The sequence below is a fragment of the Crocuta crocuta genome, unplaced genomic scaffold (genome assembly GCF_008692635.1).
Source record: "Crocuta crocuta isolate KB4526 unplaced genomic scaffold, BGI_CrCroc_1.0 scaffold270, whole genome shotgun sequence".
In the NCBI taxonomy this organism is placed as follows: domain Eukaryota; kingdom Metazoa; phylum Chordata; class Mammalia; order Carnivora; family Hyaenidae; genus Crocuta; species Crocuta crocuta.
Window position 1 is genome coordinate 2,139,633 of NW_027527569.1, and position 14,522 is coordinate 2,154,154.

General features: G+C 35.1%; 1 protein-coding gene across 3 annotated transcripts in view; it reads right to left on the bottom strand.

Moving 5' to 3' along the window:
* MYO6 (myosin VI) overlaps positions 1–14,522 on the bottom strand; it is a 142,696-nt gene that overhangs the window by 71,958 nt on the left and 56,216 nt on the right. For all 3 annotated transcript variants that reach the window (XM_077770181.1, XM_077770167.1, XM_077770175.1), the window contains exons 3-5: positions 8,842–8,911; positions 4,906–4,979; positions 1,448–1,577 (exon numbers count right to left, since the gene is read on the bottom strand). In XM_077770181.1, coding sequence (XP_077626307.1) covers positions 1,448–1,577; positions 4,906–4,979; positions 8,842–8,911 — 274 coding nt within the window. The remainder of the gene's footprint in view (positions 1–1,447; positions 1,578–4,905; positions 4,980–8,841; positions 8,912–14,522) is intronic.

Below are 14,522 nucleotides of genomic sequence, written 5' to 3' on the forward strand. Positions count from 1 at the left end.
TAAAAATAATTTTAATTCAAAATTAGGTTCTAACCAATTTAACCGTATAACACAATCACTTCTCACTTCAGATATGTGTTACTCATACAAATGAAGAAAAGGCTTTACAAATGGCTTTTACTCTATTAGACCAAATGCAAACTACATGCAAGAGTATACCCATCCTTCTGCCCAATTTACCAGCAATCTGTTCCACTCATTTTCATAATATCATTCTAAATATTGTTTAGCAATAAATAACTAAAAAGTCAGTTTATTTACATTTTGAACATACAATTTCTCTCCAGTAATGAGCTTGGTCATATTCAGGTTCTAAGGATTCTGTACTATTTTGGTAGTTGATAGAAAGCATACTAATGCCCATCAGAGCATCTCAAAACGAAAAGTCAATCTGCTGTTGCACTGGATTTGGTATACAAGTAGTACCAGTGTAGTAATAGTATATACAGTACATAAGTCAGCCAAATTAGGAAGTGAAACCTGGCTTAGTCAAAACACAGGCATGAAAAGAAAGTCCAAAGAGAAACAGACTGCACCAAGAACTAGTACTAAAACATGTCATCATTTAACTGCTGGTTATGTCTGGATCCAAAGGGTTAACTAGTATCTTTGTACTTGGAGTCACCAGCTATGGGGATACGTGTGTCAAATAACTCCCTATCTATGTTCTTCAGAGCTAAAGTCCTTCAAGATGAGAGAAAAACTGGGCACCTGGGTGGCTCGGTCAGTTAAGCATCTGACTTTGGCTCAGGTGGTGATCTCATGGTTCATGAGTTCGAGCCCCACATCGGACTCTAAGCGTGCTTGGTATTCTCTCTCTCCCCTCTCTCTGCTCTTTCCCTGATGGTGCTCTCTCCTCTCTCAAAATAAAAAAACTTAAAAAAAAAAAAAGGGATGAGAGAAGACCTAAGAAAGGCAAAGACTGCTACCTTCCCACACAGATTCCCTGGAAGCATATACCATTTTCAGTCTTTAATATTTTATAAAGCCCTGGTGCAAGGTTAGGCATGGAAGATGTCAGCTCTTACAAACTCATATCTAGCCCTGGTAACACCCTCACAAGTGATGACCTGGGTAACACTGGAAGGCCTGCACCCCAAAGCTATGAAGGAGGGCTTTTAAGATGGAGCTAATCATGTTGAGGAGTCAAAAAGAACCATTAACATCAGCTTTTATTATGTCCTACTTTCAATTTGGTGGACAAACTTAAGAGGACACAGACGTTTAACAAAGATAATGATGTACAATTGCCCCACGAGTTGGCTGAAAAAGTAGTCTTCCCCATCCAGTATAAGATATATGCTCCTAAAGAATGATGATACATTCAAAATGCATAAAGCCCCACCAAAATACATACTTCATTCATGGTATCTTTTATTATTCCCCCAAAAAACAGCAAATTTGTATAACAGAAGGCAAAAACTTAAAATACAATTAAATTACTTACCAATTGCAAAGACATGAGGTGGCATTGTCCCAAGAGATTTACCTTGATACGACTTTATTGTTTCTGAAGAATATATTTTAGGTATGTCAAAGTATGGGTTCACTGCAATCAGAATGTTGGCGACATATGTCTAACCAGAAAAACATAAATGTAGAATTTTCTAATTACTATTTTCATTTAAAACTAATCAAGGGTCATAGGAGAAAGAAAATAGAGCAAATAGGTACCTTTAATTTCCTATATAAATTAGGACTGCATTTCCAGCCCTAAACATTCCTTCTACAGGATCCATATTTCTCTAACTCTTAATAAATATTTTCATCTTCTCATCCTATATGCATCTCAAACTCAGAATATCCAAAATCAAGATTATCTCTCTTAACCCCCACCTTTGCCAAAAAGCAAACTCTCCTCCCATATGCTCCCCCTGCCCCCTGGTTCATGGCATCACCACCAAGCCACAAAGAGCTGAGTCTAAGTCTCTATCTCAATCAGCCTTCTTCTGTTGACTCTACTTATGGAACCTACTCTCCTGGTTCTATTCCTACAGCTCCAGTCTTGGTCATTTATATTCCTCACCTGGACTAACTTACCATGCTACTGAATAGCTTAATATAACTCACAAGATCCTTTAGGCCTATCCCCATCACTAAACACCAAGGACTGATTTAGTGCTGTGGTGACCACTTGGTCCCAGATTATTGCAAAACAATGTATGCTAACCATTGCCTAGAACATTGACAGGATAAATGTTTAATGAGCAAATTAAGTTTGCTTTTATATTTGGAATTTAACTGTGGCTCTAAAAGACTAGAAAAATGCACCAAAAGGATTTATAAAATTGCTTGTGGGTAGGAAAAGAGTTGTGGTTTAGCAATTAGTAGTGGTTTACTGGCCAAACTAGGGCAGGCAGGACCATATTTTTTTTTTCTCTTTGCTACTATATTTTTCTCTTTTCTGCTTCTAGTTGTAGAAGGGAAATGATGCAGAAACTCTGAACTCTCAGATTACTAATCTAAAATTAAATGAATGCTCTCAAAGATGTTTACTGCAATGGAGTAAAAAATTTTTTAATTTTTAAAATTTTTAAATCTTTCTGTTAGAGACAAAGGAAAGCAGACATTAGTAACCAATAAAAATGTTAAATGTGAGTTCTACTCAAATCTAAGGAAGAATAGTGATAATTCTGGTTGGTGAGAAATAGAAAAATATAAAATGTAAACTCTTATTCCAAACTGTTTCCTCCTCTTCCATATGTTATAGTAATAATAACTATAGTTATATATTACTGATTTTAACAGTTTTATAACCAAAAGACATAATTGGTTAGAAAAAAACATACTAATCATGGCTTCAGTTAACTTTGAAAATACTGGTTTTCCAAACAGAAACTGATGATGCCAAACAGCCACTAACAGAGGTCATTTGCCCAACTGCATACATATCTTCAGTTAAGAAAGATCTAAAAGGCTAGAAATAACACTAAAATACTCCAGAATGATATAGACATTATACATGAGAAACAAAACCTTAAGTTTCACAAATAGGTCATTTTTTTCTATCAATAGTGCAATTTCGAAAAAAAAGACTTGTAGGTCAACAAAATGTGAAAAAAAGATAACTAATTTTCCTGAAAGTACAATTAATATGCATGTAAACCTTCAGTTATGAATGGTCAAGTCAGCATGTGTAATACCACAGCAACAAAGAAACATTAAAAGACCAATGAAAATCCTATGGGTGTTTAGCCCTTATATAAACATCCCAAATAAAAATAAAGTATCTCAATTCTTAAAAAATATAATCATTTCTTTAAAAGTAATAAAAATTTTCCAGGGTGCCTGGGTGGCTCAGTTGGTTGAATGTTTGACTTTATCTCAGGTCATGATCTCACGGTTCGTGGGTTCAAGCCTTTGCTGTCAGCACAGAGCCCTTTTCAGATCTTCTGTCTCCCTCTCTCTCTGCCCCTCCCCTACTTGCTCTTTCTCTCAAAAATAAATATTTAAAAATTTTTTTAAAAAAGTAATAAAAATTTTCCAAACTTCTGGCAAAAAAACATACAATTAAAATTTGTTCAACTATGACTGCTCTACACCAAGCAATTACTGTAAGACATGTACAGACATTATTATAAGACATGACCAGTTATACTTCAAAGATAATGTTTCCTGGTTATATCCAAATCAACTTTCAATGACTTATTGCAAGTTCAACCGTTTTAACAAATTTTAAAAATTGGTAATATTTTGGTAACCAAAACAGCATTTAGCACACATCAGATACTCAGTAGGAGTCTGATGATTGAGTGAATTTTCCTTGTAAATATATTTCTAATCAAGAATAACCATGTATCAACCCAAATATATTCTCTGATTACTTGATTTTGAAAAGAAAATCAAAGAAGAAAGTGAGGACTAATATTATATACAATACATGAAAGATGGCAAGTAAACTCTGCTGAAAAAGACTAGACTAGTTCTATTTCCCAGCTGTCACTACTTGGACAGATGGCAAAGACTAAAGGTAATTTAGTCAGAATTAAGTGAGTATAATTAGGCAAACTGATAGTGATATAAAAGATTAAGACTGCTATTTGATCTGGGAAGAGTCAAAGAAGCCATGTGTTTTCTTCTTTCAAGAATAATGGAGTCCCATCCTTAGAACAGGAGAACTACGGTGGGGTAATTTATCTCCAGCCAACAAAGGAATTTACAAGTAGGTCATATTAAAATAAAAACCTCATACATGCCCAATGAATAATTATAATTAAAGCATACTAGTTAAGTATCCATCTGAACAATGTGGTATAAACCCTAACTTACATTAAAAGCATTGTCTTTCATTTTTTAATATTCTGGTTTTTTAAAGTAAGTCATCTAGGGTTTAATGAAATATTGTAACCATTTCTATGATCAGTGTTTCGATGTTTTTAAGATTTCCTCAGGAATTGCCCTCTATTTTAATTTACATTTCTTTATCATCAAAGTTTTTATTTCAATATATATTATTTATAAGTTATCTTAAATTTTTTGCAGAATACTGTGAAAAGTGAATTAACATTATCTACAGACATATACCAAAAATAAATCAAAATCCAAGATAGTGTTTTTTTGAAGAACCAAATTGGACTTTTAAGTCTGAAAGATGATGCTCTACATTCATTGTTTCATTCCACAATATTTATTAACTGTCTACTATGTATGATGCATGCTCTAAGCCCTAGAATTAGAGCAGTAAACTTTTAGAAAAATCTCCTTATCCACACAGAGGTCATACTCTATACAACAGGCTCAGGACAAGATCTGATCTGTTAGAAAGATTTCCTATTAGAAAATATCAAACTTCGGGGCGCCTGGGTGGCTTAGTCGGTTAAGCGTCCGACTTTCGCTTAGGTCATGATNAGTAGCATGTAAAACAATTATTCCCACAAAAACCTAAATCATAAGTAAAATACTTACATAAATTCTGTCTTTACTGTATCGAACTTTGATATTATGAAGAAGAGTGGCTTCATTTAAATACATTAATGAACCTGAAACATAAAATTTGTAAATCTTTAAATATTTGAAGAACATTAATTAATTAATACTATCTTAATCTGAATCACTTTGATTCAAGCTAAAAATTCACCTACTAGGTTAGTTAATTCCATCTCTTTAAAACACTGGGACATGTAAACCCCAGAGGCCGATTTAAAATGTCTCCAGTTCACAAGTGTGTTACAGTGATATTTTTAGACAACAAATTTCCAACTGGGTAAGTACATCTAGTACTAGGTGAGTACACATTAATGAACACTGGTTAAAAAGTTGAGTACAATTCAAGTGGAAACAAAGTACAACTTCAGATAGCATTGATTTTAATATAGTACTTTCAACACCACAAAGTGATTATACTTATTAAATCTGATGCTCAAAATTTTACAGAACCACAAAAGATAAAATTTTGTAATAAGAGGGACCATCAGATCATTCAGTCAGTACCTCACAACTGATATGAAAATAAGAGTCCTGCAAAAATTATATGTGTTAACCCAGGACATGCAGTTACATAACAACACAATCAGGATAGAAATCTTATTTTTCTGAGATCTGCTCTACTCATATGTGAGAGTATATTACCTATATATATAAAATATTGTTAATGTGTCTTCTATTATATATAACATTAAAATAATATAATGTACTCTGACTTATTCTATACTCCTAGCCTAATCTACCCTCCCAGCCCTCCAATCCCTTGAGTTTCTTTTCTCCATTTCTACCACCTGCTAGAGAAGACAAAACCACTTTCTCTCCAACCACTTTGTTTCTATTATTAGCATTCTCTCTTTTCTCTAATCTACCCAGACTACTCAGCACATGAATCTAACTACACTAGAAAACTAATTAAAAATCTCTCTCCTCCTCAAAAATATCAGTGGGTTTCCATCAACTATCAAAGCCCATATTCAAGTCTGATATTCAAGTCCCTTATTAAACTTGCATTCAATGGACTTTTTCATATAATTTTCCACAACTCTCTTTACTATGGTCTAACTTGCAGGCAGATTAAACTACTTATCAAACCCAAACATATTCATGCATTGGACTCCACTTCTATAACTCTAGGTGTCAAAAATCTACCTATCCTCTAAGATCCGTTCAAAAATTATCTCACAAAGGAAAATTCCCCATTCTCGCTATCACCACCACCACCACCACCACCAGAACTACTTTCTTCTTTGTACTTTCTTTATGGTGCTTAGCACAGACTGCCTACATTATGATTCTAATTTTGTGTATCTGGTTTTGGCTACTAAAGCAGATAGATCCTTGAGAGCAGAACTCTGCCTGATTCATTTGCTTGTTTGCTTAATCTTCCATGGAAGTTGTACATATGCCTACACTGTATATATGCATAACATAAAATTCAACACCTAATCAGTTCTGTCAAACAAGAGTCTCTTGCTATATCTATCTCAGTAAAGACTGACTGTGTCTCTATAGTCATATAATGTAGCCAGTTCGTTTTCCCAGGACACATGTCTGTTTCCTAATGCCACTTATGGCAGAATAAAACAAAAAGTTAGTAAGTGAAGCCTTCTAACAGATGAATGGCATCTTTCCCTTGAATTGAGAAAGATTTAGAGATGGTAGGCAGCAGAGGTATACCTAGTTTGGGTTCTGGTCACCAACCTTTCCATATCCCTGCACTTCTTCTACCCTTGTCTCTGGGGCCTGATTTACATGTCATCTTTTCTCATCCAAAGCATGATGCTGAACACTCCCCCATCTCTCACCTTCCTCTGAACAATCATTCTGAAATACCATTTACCTTTCTATGTCTTAATGAAAATGGAATAGCCTAAGCATTATGATTTAAGAGGAAGACCTTTGTGTCCATTGGCAGATATTTCAACTGAGTTTCATTAACAGATGTTCCTGAGATGGCTGGGGATGTACTGGTGGAAGGAGGTAAAAAAATCAGAGCAAGTAGTCATTCACATGTCACTATAGGTTTATGTGATTAGCTTTTCCAGAGCAGTGCATTGTAGGAGTAGGAATTCTTACTTAAAGGAAGCAGAGAGAATATCATACAACCATGTTCTAAAATATTAATGGATTAGGGCCACCTGGGTGGCTCAGTCAGTTAAGTGTCCAACTTCGGCTCAGGTCATGATCTCACAGTTTGTGAGTTCAAGACCCTCATTGAGCTCTGTGCTGACAGCTAGGAGCCTGGAGTTTGCTTCAGATTCTGTGCCTCCCTCTCTCTCCCTGCCCCTCCCATGCTCATGCTCTGTCTCTCTGTGTCTCTCAACAATAAATAAATGTTAAAATTTTTAAAAAATATTAATGGATTAGAAATAATTCAAAACCATTTATTATGTTTAGCTACATGACATATAAACAAAACCATTATTTGAATATGTGAAAAGGATTAATTCACAGTTCTGAATGTCCCAGGAAGTTTTAACAGAACAGAATTCTCTCTTTTATTTTACATACAGTAGAATCTCATTCTTTCTTTTGCACTTTCTTTTTAGCTTTTTTTTTTTTCGGTTGTGATTGCTGTTTAGAAAAATATTATCTCATGAGAAGAATTCTCCAGCAATTTTGAGAAATTGGGAAAGAGGAATTCCACATTTTCTTCCTCAATCTCGTAAACCAAATAATAATAGCTACCATTTGAGAGACCAATAGAGGTCAGGCACTACACCAAGCATTTTAAATATATCATCTCTAAACATGCCACATACACATTATTACTCCCATTTTACAGATGAGATGCTCAAAGAGGAGAGAGAAATTGTTCACAGGCACACAAGCTTTCTAACAGCAATAGTCAGAAATTGAACTGAGGCTCTCCCCGAATCCCTTGTTTCTCCTATTACTCCACTATTCCATGCTGTCTCATCCACATTTGGGACCTTAGAGGCTTACTCAAATGTGGACTCCAGAGAAAAATCAACAAGGACAAATGCATTCCTTTCCCTTACCTATTTTTTTTTATTTTGTTCTTAAAATACACCCAATGTGGGGCTTGAATCCAAAATCCTGAGATCAAGCATCATATAGTCCACCAACAAGGCCAGCCAGGTGCCTCTTACCTTTTTTAAATGGAGAGGTATTTGGGGCACCTGGGTGGCTCAGTCGGTTAAGCATCCGACTTCAGCTCAGGTCAAGATCTCACAGTTCGTGGGTTCAAGCCCCACGTTGGGCTCTGTGCTGATGGCTAGCTCAGAGCCTGGAGCCTGTTTCAGATTCTGTGTCTCCCTCTCTCTCTGATCCTCCCNAGCGCACATGAGAGCAGAAGCTGGGGAGGGACAGAGAGAAGGAGAGACAGAATCCCAAGCAGGCTTCATGCTCTCAGCACAGACCCAATGCAGGGCTCAAACCCACAAATGGCAAGATCATGACCTGAGCTGAGATCAAGAGTCGGACATTCAACCAACTATGCCATCCAGGTGCCCTTTATTATACATTTTTTTCATGTCTGTTTCCTTTAAACAGTAACATTAAATGGGTCCGCTTGACTCAACATCCGAATTACTGAATCATATATACTAATGTAAAAATCATCTGATTCTAGTTGAGGCTCAAAATAGCTCTTTCAAAACTGTTAACAAGGGATCTTTAGTTCAGGCTTTGTAGTAAATTATTACCATTCCCCACATTTACACAACTGAGATAACACTAAAAGGACATTCAAGAGACTCTTTCACCAAAGTGCAAATGTGAAACAATAATGAACTCAAGACTTTTGAACTTCTCCATTCACACGAACCTTCACGTCGAAAGGCTACATTTCTTCTGAATCAGTATATATACCTAGTAATATAATTACTAGTTTATTTTTTGGAGGGATAGCTTCCTTTTCTGTGCTGGGAACTTATTTTTTAACTTAATACTTACAATTATCTTCCACATCTTTTTTGCTGTCTTCTTCTGCAGGAAACACTTGGTTTATGAGAGCTAAAAATGTCTAACAAAAAAACAAGAACTCATTAAACTAGCAGCTTATAAACAGTAAAAAAATAAATGAATGTAATTGGTTGCATACATTGTAATAATAGCAACAATATGCTCTTCACTAAATAGAAGACCCTTCTATTAAATAAATCACTAACCCAAAAAGAGGATAATAACTTTACTCAAATATTATGCACTTTTACCATGAATAGAAAAATCAATAGAAATCAGTAAAAACATCCAGTGCTCTAACACCTAGAATGAGACAAAATAATAAGTAGATTAATATTTTTAAAATATTTTTTTAAGTTTATATATTTATTTTGAGAGAGAGAGCAGGCAGGGTAAAGAGAAAAGAAAAACAAGAAAGAAAAGAGGAGAGAAAGAATCCCAAGCAGGCTTCACACTGTCAGTGCAGAGCTATTATTTGCTATTATTTGAGTAAAGCATATCAGATCCAAATTCCTGTACAGAAATGTGTCAGAAATTAAAATATCCAGGGGCGCCTGGGTGGCTTAGTCGGTTAAGCGTCGACTTTCACTTAGGTCATGATCTCGCGGTTCGTGGGTTCGAGCCCCGCGTCGGGCTCTGTGCTGACTGCCAGCTCAGAGCCTGGAGCCTGTTTCAGTCTATGACTCCCTCTCTCTCTGACCCTCCCCTGCTTGCGCTGTCTCTCTCTCTGTCCCTCTCCTAGAAATAAATAAAACATTAAAAAAAAAAAAGAAATTAAAATATCCAAAACTATTTGATCCATAAAATTACAGATGTCTATGAATAAGTCTGTATTTATTATATCACTTAAATGCTATGGTAGAAACTCTAAAATTAAGATATTATCATGCAAGAGAGAATAAATGATCTCAAATTACACTTGTTATTTGTATCTTTCTAACAAGTATTTATAAATTTATACCTCTCAAACAATTACAATTACTCTTGTGGCTGAAGTTTCCATCCATATTAAATAAAACTCTATGGAAAACTGTTCAATTATTTTAAAATAATATTTGTAGGTCTACATACGTGCATATATGGAAGAGTATAAAACAAAGCTACTATTAGAGTTTACAGAGTAAAATCCAGGCTGCTGGTACTACTTCAATTCAAAGTCACACCCAAATTAGAACGCTATACGTCCTAAAAAACTTTGAAGTTAATTATTTGGAATCCAGTACACATGTTCTTAGTGTTATAAATGTGCAAAGGTTTAGAGGACAGATCACAAAATTAGAACTGATCCATAATATATTAAATATATTAATGGTAATATAAAGCAATGCACAATTTATAACAATGATTCTTTAGGAAAATGCATTAAAAAAGAATTGCTAAAGTCACAGACATTAGCCTTCTTTCACAGATGTGGCAAACGGGGTAAGGACTCCTCAGACCCAGGTTGTGCTTCTATCTTGTTAGGAGCCACATGAAATATAAAAAAAGAAAGCCCCAGAAAGTCAGAATGGGGGAGAAGTAGAAGACAACAAATTCCTAAAATGGAAAGGTTAAGAGCAGGGTTGCTAAACGTCAGTAATGAGTCCTAAAGATAGTTTCCCCTCCCTCTTCCATACCCCGTTATCACCAGCCCTCATCTTCCACCTTTTACTGCCTACTCAATGAGAAAGAAAATTTGTTTCATTAAAGCAATTGTTTTCTTTTAGAGGGAGGATGCTTCTTCTCCTCTCAAGGGAAGATCATCTAACAAAGCACCCACTGATCACCAGCAGTAAATATCTATCACACATCAAACAAGCACATCAAGCTCCAGTGACCAAACAGACAAATAACTTTCTGCATTTGAGAAGATTACAGTCCAGTAGGGAGGGACAGAGAAATGTAAACATTTCTGATAAAATACTGCAGGCGGGTAAGAATTTTTACCACTCCTCCTAAGAAGTAATCAACAGGAAATTCTGCTGCATGGGAGGAGGAGGAAGAGATTGGGTATCTGTGGAAAAAATTCATAAAGGAGGTGACCTCAATCAGAGTCTTGAGAAATAAACAGTATTTGCTAAGTAAAAAACTATGGAGAGTGGCATTCCAAGTAAAAGATATACTGTGAGCTTTGTGTACACAAAGCACCCAAAACCACCTAGTTCATGGCGAGGGCTTGATAAACACTGCAGAGGAAGAATGGAAGAAAAGGAGAAGCAAACACACAAGAATAAGCATATGGCAAGAAGATGGGGAGGAGACTGTTGGTTGATAAAAGATAAAACGAGCAAAGCAGACAGGAAAAGAAAATGTAGACCCTTAATATGCCATATACATTGAGGGCTTTAGCTTAAAGTCCAGTCTGCTGCAAATATGGAACAGGAAATCAATTTAGAAGTTCAAGACAGCATTTCTAACAGAATAAAAAAGATTAGAAAACATCAGAATTCATCACATATAGTAATAATGTTTCATTCATGAATATGCATTCACATACATAAGACTACTCCCTGACCTATATAATCTTATAGCTTATATATACACATACACACACACAATACACACATCAAATACAATGTAAAATCTATTTCTTACTATTGGTCACAATCAAAAAATTTTAAAAGTCATTACTATTATCAAAAGTATGTTTCCCACTAGAGCCAATCACCCTCTTCCGTGATTTTACTATATCAGCAAGCATATCTACTTGACATGTCCATCACTTTATGCACTCAATTCCTTAATATTCAAAAGATGAATGGGGCGCCTGGGTGACTTAGTAGGTTAAGCGTCTGACTCTCGCTTAGGTCATGATCTCGCGGTTCCTGGGTTCGAGCCCCACGTTGGGCTATGTACTGACTGCCAGCTCAGAGCCTGGAGCCTATTTCAGAGTCTGTGTCTCCCTCTCTCTCTGACCCTCCCCTGCTCACGCTGTCTCTCTCTCTCTCCTAGAAATAATTAAAATAAAAAAAAAAAAAAAAAAAAAAGATGAAGATCTCTCTACCAGGAATTACCTAAGCAAAAGACTAATTCTCTTATGGATATTTTTAACTGTATGGCTATTATGACATTTTATAATTTATTAAGATCCTGATCAGAAAGTGGGGAAAAAAATCAAAGGAGCAATCCCTGAGAATTTGTTAACCTTCAAAAAATTCTTATGGAAAGGAGCATCTTCATTTATAGAATAACCTACAGATGCATAAAGTTTTCATAGTTCCACAATTTAAATGTAAGTGGGTTTGTTTTGGTTCTATATAGGTACTTGATTAATAGTAATAAGGCACAGTTGAAAGCACATAAAATATTTAAAATATGAAAAAGCATATACTCATAAATCAAGTTTCCTCTGACTGAATTGAATCGTTTTGTCACCTGTGGATATAGCAAAAATATATACAGAATACCCCTAGAAAATAATACTTTTAATTTCATTGCAACCTATTCATTTACTGTGCTTATAAAATACATTAAATAAAAATTAAAAAAAGACTTTGAAGGATAATGAGAGGCTAACTTAATTTCTATCCCCCCCAAACATACTACTTTGACATACTGATAATTTTGAATTAAATGCTCTGAGAAACAGCAGGTTAAAGAAAGCCATTGTTGCCCTCCTTTTTATCCCTGAAATCAGGACATAAAATTCCTATATGAAAAGTGTCTTCCCTTTACCAGGAAGAAAGAAGACATTCTTGTCATCAGAGAGGGGAATCAAGGCCGAGAAATCCATACAAACTCTATCATACTAACTCTTACCTTCCTTGCTACTTCACCACAATGTATTGCCCCTAGCCCAAACCCCTCTGCCTTATCAATTCTCCACAAATGTTTTTGTTTCTTTGTCAAAAAAGTATAAAACCTTTTATACCTCTGGTCACTTCCCTGGATCTTCATTCTCTTCTGAAGGTTCCCAAGTACATGTAAAAATTTAATAAAAATGGTATGCTTTTTAACAGTGACTCTGTCTTATGTCAGTTTATTCTTACGTCCAGCCTGAAAGGGTAGAGGAAAATTTTCCCTCCCCTACAATTTCAAATATATGAAAATAATTGAGCTTATTTCTTAACTCTTTCATTCTTTGAATATGTATGGCACTGTAACTACAAATAGGTACTTGTTAATAAGAGGAAAAACTAGAAACACTTTATGTTTTCTTTCCTGAGAGTATCTTTAATTGGCCTCCTCTAACATGGCACATTATACATTATGCATTTAGGTTCCTGGGTTGTTTACAGTAACAGAATAGTTTTCTCTGTGAAAAGACCTCATGAGAGATCCACCTTGTTTTTCTAAGGTTCCCAGAAGGATGGCAGTCATATGGCATTAGTTAACCATGTATCAGTAGAATATAAATTATTCACGAACATTCTCAGAGTCTAAACAAATGACATCAACAAATTTAATTTAGTCAGGTCTGTTTAACAGTATTTATTAAACTGAAAATTGTTAAGTTCTCCCACAAAAGCAGATCTTACAGTCCCTATGAAGACCTAAAGAGACTTTAGATCACTTTTTCCCCAAACTCCCATTTTGTAATACTGTCTAGTCTATGTCTAAGCATAAAAAGAAAGAAGGGCATGTGGGTGGCTCAGTCAGTTAAGCATCAGACGTGACTCAGGTCATGATCTCATGGTTCGTGGGTTCAAGCCCCACATGGGGCTCTGTGCTGACAGCTCAGAGCCTGGAACCTGCTTTGGATTCTGTGTCTTCCTCTTTCTCTGCCTCTTCCCTACTCATGCTCTGTTTCTATCTCTCAAAAATAAACAAACATTGAAAAAATTAAAAAAACAAAAATGAAATAGGTGCCATGTGTATAAAATTAAAGTATGTTTTTTTGTTTTAATTTTTTTAAAGTTACATCCAAGTTAGTTAACATATAGTGCAACAATGATTTTCAGAGTAGATTTCTTAATGCCTCTTACCCATTTAGCCCATCCCCCCTCCCACAACCCCTCCAGTAACCCTCTGTTTGTTCTCCATACTTAAGAGTCTCTTATGTCTTTTTCCCTCTGGTTTTATATTACTTTTGCTTCCTTTCCCTTATGTTCATCTGTTTTGTATCCTAAAGTCCTCATATGGGTGAAGTCGTATGGTATTTGTCTTTCTCTGACTAATTTTGCTTAGCATAATACCCTCTAGTTCCATCCACGTAGTTAAAAATGGCAATATTTCATTCTTTTTGATTGCTGAGTAATATTCCTTATTATATATATATATACACCACATCTTCTTTATACATTGATCCATCAATGGACACTAGGGCTCTTTTCTATACTTTGATAGTGCTGCTATAAATATTGGAGTGCAAGTGCCCCTTCGAAACAGCATTAAAGTATACTTTTATATTTTAAAAACTATCATTATAACAAAAAGCTATCATTATAACAACAACAACAACAATAATAATAATAATATATAGGTATGTTTAAGACTTAAGTGTCTGCACTTAATAGAATATGTTCTATTAAGTATCCAGTTCCATGCTAATAAATTTAAGTAAATAAGAAGCTTAAAAAATCATCGAGAAGCTAACGCAAAAAGCAAAATTTGTTAAAATAATCCCATTCACTTTTCATACTTTTGTTTTGTAAATATTGACTACATCACAGACATATTAATAACTTGAGTAATATAAGCAATAAAAGCATTATTGTTCATATTTTATCATATAGCTATTTCTTAAGAATGAT